General features: G+C 57.5%; 1 protein-coding gene across 2 annotated transcripts; it reads left to right on the top strand.

Annotated features, from left to right (window-relative positions):
* Positions 1–589: 589 nt before the first annotated feature.
* Positions 590–5571, top strand: PLPBP (pyridoxal phosphate binding protein). 2 transcript variants are annotated; one of them, XM_050910205.1, is made up of 8 exons: positions 590–692; positions 1115–1221; positions 1434–1469; positions 2055–2130; positions 2309–2443; positions 2640–2782; positions 3429–3527; positions 3851–5571. In XM_050910205.1, exons 1-8 carry the CDS (start codon positions 590–592, stop codon positions 3986–3988), a joined length of 837 nt encoding a protein of 278 aa, XP_050766162.1. In that variant the 3' UTR covers positions 3989–5571. The 2 variants fall into 2 exon arrangements, with proteins under 2 accessions (XP_050766162.1, XP_050766161.1); XM_050910204.1 differs by having other exon boundaries at positions 2610–2782.
* The last annotated feature ends 5772 nt before the right edge of the window (positions 5572–11343 follow it).

Here is an 11343-nt window from a genome sequence, read left to right as displayed (position 1 = left end):
AGGCTGGGGTGCCGGTGGGGTGCCGGGGTGCTGACGCCGCTCTTGTTCGTTGCAGCCAGGACCCCCAGCTCTCCTCACCGCCCCTTGGGAGAGGCATCAGGCCTGCGCCCCCATCCCAGCCGCGGCACGGGCAGGTAGGAGGGTTTGGGCAGCGGGAGGCGGGCAGCGAGTCGGTCCCGTTACCTGCGGCACGGGTGGGTGCCTGGATTTGTCACCAATTTTGCCCAAAATCCACGAAGGGCGGGAGGGAAGGGGAGTGTGCGCGCTGCAGGCAGCCCCAGCCAGGCCCTGCGGCCCAGCCTTTCCCCTCAGGAGCCCGTGGAGGCTGGCGGCCGGCCCCAAGCGGCTCGGGGAGCGGGGTGCACCCCGGGCTGGCCCCGAGCCCCGCGGCCGGGCCTTCGCGCTGCCCTCCGCGCTGACCGCCATGGCGCCCGCCGACCTTCCCAACATGGCGCCGCCACCGCCCTGGGCCCCGCCTCGCCGCTGCCATTGGTCGACGGTGTGCGGCGAAGCGATCCCATTGGCCGCGGGGCGAGGGGAGGAGCGGCGCGCGCGTGTGTGTGGCGGAAGGCGGCGGGGCCGGCCGGGGATGTGGAGAGCGGGCATGGCCGCCGGGGACGGGCTGGGCCCGGCGCTGCGGGCCGTCACCGAGCAGGTGCAGCAGGCGGCAGCGCGGAGGCCGCAGGTGAGGGGCGGCGGGGCCGCTCGCCGGGGTGCGGAGGGGGCCGGGGTCGCGGGGTCGGAGCCCTTGCTCCACCGGGTAGGCCCGCTCGCCATGGTGGCAGGTCCTCTGTCACCATAGAGACGGGCCCAGCATCGTGAGGGCAGGTCCTCCGTCACCATGGAGACAGCCCCCCATCACTACAGAGGCGGACCACCATGCAGGCAGCTGTCTGTACCCCCAGCAAAGGAGACAGGACGCCATCATCGTCCGTAGAGATAGGCTTCCCCACACACACATAGGGACAGGCCCCCCCATCACCGTGGAGGCCGCCCTGACCCCCTCCCATGGCAGCCCCAGGCTGTGGGGTGACCTGAGCTGGATGCTGGGGAGAGCGTGGGGCAGGTTGGAGCCTCCCCCGGGCATCCCCTTCACCCTCGGGTGCTTCTGCAGGGGCTCCCGGCGTGCAGCCGCGGCTGGTGGCCGTCAGCAAGACGAAGCCGGCAGAGATGGTGATCGACGCCTACAGCCACGGGCAGCGCAGCTTCGGGGAGAACTACGTGAGTTGGCTGGGCCCCACGGGTCTGCGAGCGGGCCCCTGCGCCGAAGGCAGGTGCTGGGCAGCCCAGCTAGGCTTGGTGGTAGCATCAGGCTCCTGGCCTTGTATTGGTGAGGGGCACGGTCCCAGGAACATCCATTCCAGAGAGACCGTTCTTATGGTGCAAGCACGTGTGGCGTGGTTTTAATGAGAGATTGTCTTGAATTCTCCTAGGTTCAAGAGTTGCTAGAAAAGGCATCAGACTCCAGAGTAAGTACGCGGTTCCTTACATATTCTCTCTCCTTGTATAGCTGTGTCCTGAGAGCTGTTCAGCAAAAGTCCTGTTTTTTGTTAGGGAGTTGGCGATGGAGCCTGTTTGATCCTTGTCTTTTCAGAGAAGCCGTGGGGTTATTCTTAGCTCTTTGCCTCTGCCCCGCTCCCCCTCCTTGCCTTGCTGGCCCCAGAGGATTCTGTGAATAGTGTGCCTTAGTTGTAAAGTGTTTGTCTGAACAGTGCTTTACCTTTTGTGCTTTCTGCTGTAGGAGATGCGCAGTCCTCCTTTAAAGAAAATGGTAACACTCAGTTTGGGGAAAACACATTGTTTTATGATTGTTCAGTTACAAAAGAGCTTTGTCTTCCCCGTTCACCTTGTAATGTTCTGCAGCCACAGCCCTGTTGCTCTCCAGACTGTGAAGCAATCTCAGTACACACCACAAGCACTGCCTGAGCTGTGTCTTTCAGGGTAAACAAGAAGATGGGTGTCTGGTATTTTGTTTGTGGGCAACCTAAGACTAAAGTACTGTGTGGGGAAGAGGGAATTGTCATTCAAACCTAACTGTTCCTCTCTGCTTTCAGATTCTGTCGTCTTGTCCGGAGATTAAGTGGCATTTTATTGGCCATCTGCAGAAAAATAATGTCAACAGGTTGATCGGTAAACTCTATTTAATTTTATGTGCAGTGACCCTGTGGGCAATAGTCTTCCAATGTTCAAATAATAACAAGCTTGCGTACATTAACTCACCAACGCCTGTCTCTGTGAGCGAGCTGAGTCGTAGGTGCAAAAATTTCTGTGCCAGCAGAGTTGCCCTCAGCCTGCGTTTTCTCCCCAGCTGTCCCTAACCTGTTCATGTTGGAAACGGTGGATTCTGTGAAACTGGCAGACAGAGTCAACAGCTCATGGCAGAAAAAAGGGTCGCCTCAGAAGCTGAAGGTCATGGTGCAAGTTAACACGAGTGGAGAAGACAGTAAGTGGCTGCTTCTGATGATATGCAGGTTTGTCCTGCTGACTTGGTAGAAACAACCTGAATGGGACGGGTTGGTTTGCGCTCTTAAAGCGTTTCTCTAAGGTAGGATGAAATTTGCTCATCTGTTAGCTTCTGCCTGGCTGCGGGGGGGAGGTCTCTGGCAGAGCTTGGCACAAATCTCCCCGCTTTTTGCCAGGTAAGCATGGCCTTCCTCCCGGAGACACCACGGCTGCTGTGGAGCATGTCATCAACAAGTGTCCAAGCCTGGAATTTGTGGGGCTGATGACGATCGGCAGCATCGGGCATGACCTTAGCAAGGGGCCAAATCCTGACTTCCAGGTAAGATTTTCTAGAAGAAAATGTCAGCTGTTGGCTGGCCTCCCGTTACAGTCTGTTGTCTGTCCCAGCCAAACCAGTACGCGGTCAAGCTGTAAGTCTGACTGTAGACTGTCAACAGAAACACCTTGTTCAGAGTAGTAGAGAGCTCTGGAGTGTCAGTATTAATGCAGCTGTTAGGCTCACTTCTGCAGAGGCCAGACACCCGTATGTATTTGGTTCTCTGAAGCTGTAGCCAGGGTATTGGCAGGGGCAGCTTGTGCAGCAATTACCGTCCTGGATCCTCTGGTCCTGCTTTCAGACGAGGTTTCAGTCAGCCTTCCTTTGCACGCTGTGTGCACAGGGCTGCATCAGGCAGAGGAACTGGGTCTGCGTTCCTCGTCTGTCATGCTGGTGTGATAATTGGATGTCTTCAGAAGACGTGTAGACTTGTAAGTACGCGTGTTGTCAGTAACGTAGCCTGTAATGGGAAATCTCCAGCCGCTGTTACAGTGCTGCAGAGCAAGCTTCAGTGGGAAGTGTGAGAATTTCACCTTCTGTGTGAAGGAGACTTCAAAGAAAGGCAGAAATCGTGATCTGTGAAACCCTGAAACTGAGCTGGCGTGGCTGTCAAGTGCGTGATCCTTTCTTCTTTCCTCCTCCCTTCTAGATGCTGCTATCCTTGCGGCAGGAAGTGTGTGAAAAGCTCAATCTCCCCATTGAGAAGGTGGAGCTGAGCATGGGCATGTCCACAGACTTCCAGCACGCAGTAAGTCTGGTTTCCTTCTGCCACCCCTTCTCTCGGGAAACAAATGTACCAGCACCGGCAGTAGGCACCCCAAAGTCCAGCCCAGGCGTCATCCAGATGGGCCTCTTAGCCCTCCCCTTGGATGGAGATACTGATGGTGTTGTTCCATGAAAAACAGCCCTCTCGGTCCTGGGATAGAGTTCTGGGCTTCAAAACAGACCCTAGCTGTAGCTGCGGGTGGCGAGTACGTGGGGAACCGTGCTTCTGTGACGTGGCGAGTGGACTGTGTTGGCAGGCGTGGGTGGCAGCCCTGCCCTGAACTCCTCCTTTCTGTCTCTTCGTAGATAGAGGTTGGATCCACAAACGTCAGGATTGGAAGCACTATTTTTGGAGAGCGAGATTATTCCAACAAAGCAGTCGGTGGCAAGGCCCCTGCTGAAACTAAAGGCAAAACGGAGACCTTGACAGTGCAGGGTCATTAGATGGGGAAAAAAGCGGCCTCGACGGAGGACAGATGATGGGAGACCTCACTATGCATTCTTACCTCCCTCCCTGTCAGTACCGATCGTGATGGTGAGAGGGATTTCCTCGTGACAGAACAGAGGCCAGAAAAGCCTCATAATTTATTGTGATTATAGAGTACCCATAGAAACTGGAAATTTTTATAACCAACAAATGATAAGAAAATTTATGGTTGAAAGTGACTGTGGTATCTTGGCTCCTTCAGGGTCATTAAGAACAGTGACTTTTGGATAACTAGGTTGAACAAACTAAATGTTTGTCAGGATGGAGTCGCTAATGAGCAAATGTATCTGCAGCAGTGTCGGTGATTATGTTTTCACTGGGGACTAAATTCTTCATTAAACAAGTTCTAATCTTGCCAGAGACCTATAAATGTTTCCCCGAATAAAAGTTTTGCACGTGGTCACTACTGAGGGATGCTTACATAGAAACTGTGATAGAGACAAACTGTGACACTGGAGAGACCATATCCATTTAAACAGAGGATGAATAACAAGCACACAAGGATGGATAAGCAACACAGTTGCCAGCGTGAGTTCATGGCGTAATGTTTTGGATGCAGATTGCGAGTGTGGGAGCGTCTTGTCGGCTGAAGGTTATATTTGTTCTTTTCAGGCTGACACTGCTAACTTTTCGCATTGGTTCCGTGTCTGCCCAGATCTTCTGGGATGCTCTCAACCTTCCCCTTCCCCTCTTGTGAAGTGTTGTTGGGAGTTATTTTCATCTTGCGTAGTAGTTCTTGACGCCGTAAGTTCTTTTTGGTCAGAATGGGGCTTTTCAGCAAGGTCCCTGGTCTGCCATCAGCTTGCTGTTGCTTTCCAAGGCAAGTCACTTAACCGTTTGGTGCCTCCACCGTCCCGTCCCCATCTGCGTGAGGATAACGATACTTGTTTGTCTCACAGGGCCGCAGGGAGGTTTGCTAGAGGCCCTTCAGGAAAAGTACTTCAGAAAGTAAACTATTATTGTTCCACTGTGTTCTAGGTTCCTGAAAAAAAATCCCATCGCCACTGACAGAGCTTCTAGGCTACGTCTTAATATCTTAAGCGCTGGTCTAGGGGAGACGGGACTCTCTCACTGCAGTAACTGTTTCGTTCAGATGTGAGCAGAAGCTCCTGCATTATGTCACGTGCTATTTAGCCAACAGTAGCTACGGCAAGTCTCTCTCGTAACCTGTGTTACAACTACATTTTGGGGCTTTTGTGTGCTGCTAAGAGGAGGAGACATCGGTTGCCAGCAGAAACATCCTTCCCAGGCTTTCCTCTGTGTGCGCGTGGTTAAACCTAGCTGTTGGTTTTACTCTCTGACTATAAATGCTGAATGTAAATGAAAAGAGTCAACTCTTAACACCAACCTGTCATAGCTACATGGTTTAGAAGCAACACGCAGTCTGAGCTGCCCTCCTCGGCACTGCGCCATGTGGTGTTTCATAGTCTGTTAATAATAAGTGGTGAATTTTAATACCATCTGTGCCAACTATAAAGCTATTAAAGATGTTATTTTTATGTTCCAGCGTTGTGAATAAATGCCCTGAGTTGTTGCTGAAGCTGTTTCCCTAACCTGGAGCTGCTGTTGAGTGAGCCTTGCTTGTCTCGGGATGGAGGGAGGAGGGTGGTTTGAGAGAGAGCTGAAACAGAGCTGGCGAGGAAAGCGAAGCTTGCTTTGATCAGAAGGGGAAAAAAAACCCAGCTGAGTTGGGCGAGATGTCGGATGGCGTGAGCTATTTCTGGAGAAGCCCTCTGGGTGGCACTGCTCCCCAGGTCCGGGGCAGCGCTCCTGGCCCACCGAAGGAGGGACACCAGCTCCGCGGCCGCTTGCGGGCAGGTACGGATCGATAACCAGTCTCAAAAAGAACTGTGTTTCCCATCTGATGGTTGAAGTGAATCCCTCCCTCTTCCACCTCTCTCTTCCCAGAGTTTCAGCACCACGCAGTGACCCCAGATCCTCGTGTTTGCAAATTTCGCAACGTTAAAAAGCTTTCCGTTTATTTTACAGAACAGAGTCTGGACGCCCACTCTATCTGAACTTGATTCCCACGTGCAAAGGCTGCCGGTGTCCCTGCAGCGTTCGTTTGCTACTTGTGAAATGTTGGCTGGAGCTCTCCATAGCAAAGGAGGAACGAAAGTGATCTGCTGCCTGAGCTTAGAGCTAGCCCAGCCCCGGAGCAGGCGGTTTGGAGCCTGAGGGGCTGATCGGGGACCCCCTGCTCTGCTCACCCCTCGCTGACAGCCCCTTCCCACCAGCCTGCGGCTCCAGAACCCGCTGCGCTGCCCCAGTTCCTTCTGTTCGAGCACAGAACAGCGGGGCAGGTTATTGAGAATTGTCTTGCGTTGTGGCTCACGTCTCCTCTTGCTTTTCCTCTCTCAGGCATTTTGTGCTTATTTCCTGAGTTGGAACTGGAGGCAAGCCAAGCTTAATGAAGTAGTAAATGGTGTAAACTGGGAGGTGAGCGTGCACGGGTGGCTGTGGGGCAGGGCAAGGCTTGTCCTGGCTTCTGTGTCCTGGCTTCCGTGCCCTGGAGCTCTGGCTCGGCACAGCGGTATTTTAGGAGCAGACTGGCTCACGAAAGCGTGTGGTCTTCTGGTTTTCTGATCTGCCTGCATACTATCTGCTAAAACGTTCAGGGCTCCGTCAGCTTTGGTGGTGGCCTCCTGCGTGAGACCGTGGCAGAGCTGTGTGCGTCTCGGTGGTTCTGGAGAGCTGTGGGGCTGGGGATGCTCTCGGCTGTGGGACACCTCTCCCCTCCAGCCGGGCTGTGTCCGGGCCGCGCAGGCGGCCCGCAGGGAGCAGCTTGGGTGCTGTGCCTGAACACCAGCGCCGGCTGCAGCTGCGGTGGCCGGTGCTGGGCTGTGACAAGGCGCTGGAGAGGAGAGCAGTGCGAGCTGCTGCTCCCTTCCTCTGCAGCTGCTTCTCTCACCCATCCTTCTTCCAACAGGCTTTTTTTTCTTCTGACTGCATCGTGCCAGAGAGCTTTGCCGTGCTCCTCCTGTGGCCGAGCCTCCCCGAAGCCGGTGCAGCACGCAGCGCTCGCCGGCGCCTTCTGTTCCTCCTCGAGGCACCCACCTCGAGCCCGAGGCGGGTGGGTGCGGAGCCGCGGTGTCGGTGATGCCGGACACCTGTCTGGGGGGAGCGGGGCGCAGACCACCCACTCCTTCCGCAGAGGTCAGCCGGCAGATGGTAACTGTTGGTCACTGGAGTGGAGCCAACGCGTCGGAGATGAAAGGCTCCCTGGCCTCTTAATGAACCACTCCCCGCTCAGGCACCTCGGCCCCCTGCAACACAAGCTTTATTTACATCTATTAAAAGCACTTGGCCGGTTTATTGAAGCAGCAGTGCTCTCGCTCCCCGCTCCTCGGGGCAATGTCACTGTCAATATTTGCCTTGGAAGAAAGCGTCCAGCAGACGAAGGCTTGTTTTGCGGCCAGAGGGACTCCTCCTCCCCTGTGACTTACAGCCCGTGCTGCTGGCCGACGGCGCAGGCGCCGTCACCTCCCGGAGCAAAGGCACGGCCCCGGGCTTCCCAGCAGTCCCCTGAGGTGAGCCGTGTTTCCACGCTGTCCCTTGGACAGGGGCTGGCCAGGCTGACCCCCCCCAGAGCTGTGCCGGCACACGGAGCACGACTTCACATGTGCTATGGAGAAAAACTCTTCCCGAGGGCTTGGGGAGCATCTGTGGGCAGACTTGGCTGCTTCTAAAAGGAATAAAACTGTTGATTATGCTGGACGGGCTGATGTGCTGCTGCTTCTCCTTTCCTGGCTCCTGGGGAGATGGGCTGGCTGCCCGAGGCCATCCTCATCCTCGGGCAAGCGCCGGTGCCGAAGCAGCAGCCTCTCCTGTTAGAGGCACTCTCTGAAGCTGCTGAGCTCCGCAGGCTCCGCTTACCTGTTAGGTGAGAGTCCAGGCATCGTTCACTCCCCTTCCTCCACAAAGCCAGGCTTGATTTATTTTTTTTATCAGATAATATCCTTTGTGTTGCAAAGTGCCTGGAGCCGAGCTCGGCCTCCCTGCCACATCGCAGCGCAAGCTGGGTGCGCGATGCACGCAGCAGACGTGCAGGGAGGCGGCGAGTGCCGAGCCCAGCTCTGCGAGCGGGGAGGGCTTGGAGGGACACGAAAGCGTCCGCTCCCCGATGCGTGGCACTCGGTGCCGTAGCCAGGCCTGGTCCCGGTGCCCGGTACCCCGCCATCTGCAGACAGGCGCAGGGTGCTCGGCTTGCATGAGAAAATCAAGAGATTTGGGTCAGTTCCCTGCTCTGCCTCAGGCTCCTGCTGCGGCCGGGGATGCTGTGGGCAGGTGAGAGCCTGGGGGCGGCCAGGAGCAGCTCGGCCCGAGGCAGAGCCCGCTGCAGCCCTTCAAAGTGGAAAGTCTGTTTATTTCTGGGATATCAGGTTTCCGGCAGGAAGGCCGGCAACTGCCAAGGTTTTTATTGGATCCCAGTGAAAGGAATTTAGAGAGTCCTGTGCTTGTTGTCTTTCCCTGCGCCTGCAGTGGTTAAGGAGCTTTTTTACCTTTGAATGGGAGCGAGGCGCACGGGGATTTGGCATCCGGCACCGGCACGTCCGTGGTGATGGAGATTCAAACAGGTTGCCTTGTTGTCTGCCGGGCAGGAGGCATCAGGAGGGGTCGGGGCTGGGAAAGCACAGAGAGGGGCTTGGAAGCAGTTGAAAGAACCCGAACTCCGTTGGGCTTGAAGCATGTGGGAAGTGTTGCTTGAGCTCCTCTCCTCGTAGCAGGGCTGGGGCCGGGTATTTCACATTTGTTACTAGTTTGGACAAGGTTTTGACTGTTCTTGGAGGTAATTTTATAGGAGATTGAAATTCTGAAGACCACGTACAGTGGCTTGATTGCTTCAATGTGTCGTGGAGACAACTCCACAGCTCTGATTGCCCTTGGATGCTGCTAGCACTGACCAACATCCCCCAGGGCCTGAGATCTGTGCCAAGTCCCATTCCTGTCCACGCACGGGGAGCTCTGGGCTTGATGCTGGGGTTTCCCAGGGCCCCTTCTAGCCCGGCTGTAGAGCCGCTGCCCTCAGCAAGGGGAAGAAGAGGGGCAGCAGCTGTGGTTTGGGTCAGGGTCAGAGCTGCACTCGGTAGGAACAGGACTGCGAGCGGCTCCCTGGCTCTCCCTGCGGAGGAGAAACGAAACGGGCCATTAAGGCAACGCAGAAGTAACCCGGGGGTGAGAGTGCTGGGGAGCAGCAGGGCCACCCGTGGCGAGGTGCGAGCCCAGGCTCCGCTCGAGGTCCCTCCAGCCGCTCGGTGCCGCAGCGTTGGGCCGTTCCCTCGGGGACGAGCTGCTGAAATCTTGTGTCTTGCTCCCAGCTCTTGCCCTGACAGGCACAGAGGCGAGCGGTGCTGCACGGTGGCTCGGCTCCTAGGGTCCTTGCAAGCGCTGGAGTCCTTGGAGGCAAGGATTTCTTAATTTAGGGCTTGATCCAGTGAAAGGAGGTGGCTGAGCCCTCTGCACTGCGGCTTTTTGGGATCACATCCCTGTTTGGTGCTAGGTTTGGTGTGCTGTGAGTGCCTGTGGTCTAAATCCGACGTCAGACAAGCAGTCTCTTCTCCGTGGTGGTGGGGACACCCGGGGAGAGCAGTGGGCTCCAGCCTGCAGGCTCATCGTCTCCAGAAGAAGGAGGGCAAACCACTCTTGCTTTCTGCAATGTTTAAAGCAGGAGGCACAGCTCACCATTTTGGTTTTTGGGAGGGGTTTCATACTGTGCAGATGCTCGCAGGATCTCTGAGCGGATACTGGACACAAGTGGTTTCCTGTTGCTCTTCCAGCTTCAGCTGCAGGATCTGGGACCAGCTCTGCAGCGCTGAGCACAGGCGCGTAATTTCTGCAGTGGAAATTTTGCTCAGTGGAAAAAAGGAGGGAAAAAAAAAAAGGGGGGGGGCAGGAAGAGGGAAGATGTGGGTACACTGTTGATTGTCATTTTTTTATTGATGCCGGTCTCCAGGGCTCTGGGGTCCTACGGCTGACCCCCCGGGGCCAGGGGGTGGGAGGTCTGCGGGGGGTACGGCTGGCCACGGAAGAGCCCTTGGGGCCACCGTCCTTGTCCCTGCCTGGCTGGAGGCAGCGGGCGCCCGGGCAGGGCTGAGCGCGGGCAGGGAAGAGCTGGAGAAATGAGGCAACCGCTGGTTAAGCGGCTAACGAGCTGTGCGGGAACTGGGCTGCTTACGCTCCCAAACAAAAGTGCATGTGGAAACAGCTTGGGAGTGTGTGCTGATGAGTATCTCCTCTTTCCGACGCCCGCTGCCACAGCAAGTTTCTATTTATTTGGAGAAAGGAGTAAATTTCTTTTCCCCTCCAGGAACTATTGGTCCTGGAGAGAAACCGCATTCCCAGAGTTGTCTCTTGTCGTCCTTCCATGACCCTCTTCCTCCGCTCCCTGGCACGGGGTCCTGGAGACTTCATTGCCTGCTTTTGATCCCTTTTGATTTGAAGCTGCAGTGAGCCGTGGCCTCGGAGAAGCCGAGCCCCGGGGGGAGAGAGGGCTGGGGGCAGCGCAAGAGGCAGCGGGGACGTGGGAGGGGGGAGCGGGAAGGAAAATATTGAACTTAGTGTGAAAACCAGTGAAGCAAACAGGGAAGGCAAGAAGGGAAGAGTGTTAACGACGGAGCGGAGGCCAGGAGGGGACAGAGCAGCGTGACCACGAAGTGAACTGCGTGTGTTTGTGCCGGGGGTTCCTCCACGTGCGGGGTCCCCGGGGCCCTGGCCGGCGGTGGGAGGCCACAGAGCCCCCACGCGCAGGAGGGCTGGGGGGGCCGTGTGTGTGCCACCGCCCTGGGCACAGCACCCTGGGCTTGTCGTAGCTGGGATGCCACAGCGAGGCATCCCATCGCGGCCCATAGGGACCACGCAGGGCTCCAGCCCTCCCCGCAGACGCCCAGGGCTCCAGCCCGGGACCAGGCGGGGCTGGGGCTTCTCGCCCTCTGGGAGGATGCTCTGGTCCACGGGGGCCGTGGCTCTGGGTCCTGTGGGACCCCACGGAGCTCCAGCCCCTGTCCGCGGGGGCACCGTGCGGGGCTCCGTCTCTCTCCCACGCGGGCTCCAGCTTCCCAGGACCGCTCCGAGCTCCAGCCCCGGCCCACGGGGGACTCCATCTCTCTCTCCCACGCAGGCTCCCGCCCGGGGCGGGGGGGGGGAGAGGCGAGCCGATGCCCTCGGCGGGGCCGGGGCGGGCCGGGGCGGGGCGGGGGAGGCGCCAGGGCCGGCGAGCGGAGCGCGGCGAACGGGGGAGGCGGCGCCGCCGGAGCCGCCCCGGGGAGCGGGGCGGCGGCGGGCGCGGAGCCGGAGCCCGGAGCCCGTCGCCCGG

This window comes from Gymnogyps californianus, chromosome 23 (genome assembly GCF_018139145.2).
Source record: "Gymnogyps californianus isolate 813 chromosome 23, ASM1813914v2, whole genome shotgun sequence".
Classification (NCBI taxonomy): Eukaryota; Metazoa; Chordata; class Aves; order Accipitriformes; family Cathartidae; genus Gymnogyps; species Gymnogyps californianus.
The sequence above is the reverse complement of the archived record's forward strand: the minus strand, read 5'-3'. Positions and strand labels throughout refer to the sequence as shown.

Bases quoted from the DNA above. Each gene is read 5' to 3' on its own strand.
- PLPBP (XM_050910204.1), top strand. From the start codon at position 590: ATGTGGAGAGCGGGCATGGCCGCCGGGGACGGGCTGGGCCCGGCGCTG. The intron at 693-1,114 runs GCGGCGGGGCCG...GTGCTTCTGCAG, and splicing joins GCGGAGGCCGCAGGTGAGGG to GGGCTCCCGGCGTGCAGCCG. The intron at 2,783-3,428 runs GTAAGATTTTCT...CCTCCCTTCTAG, and splicing joins GGCCAAATCCTGACTTCCAG to ATGCTGCTATCCTTGCGGCA.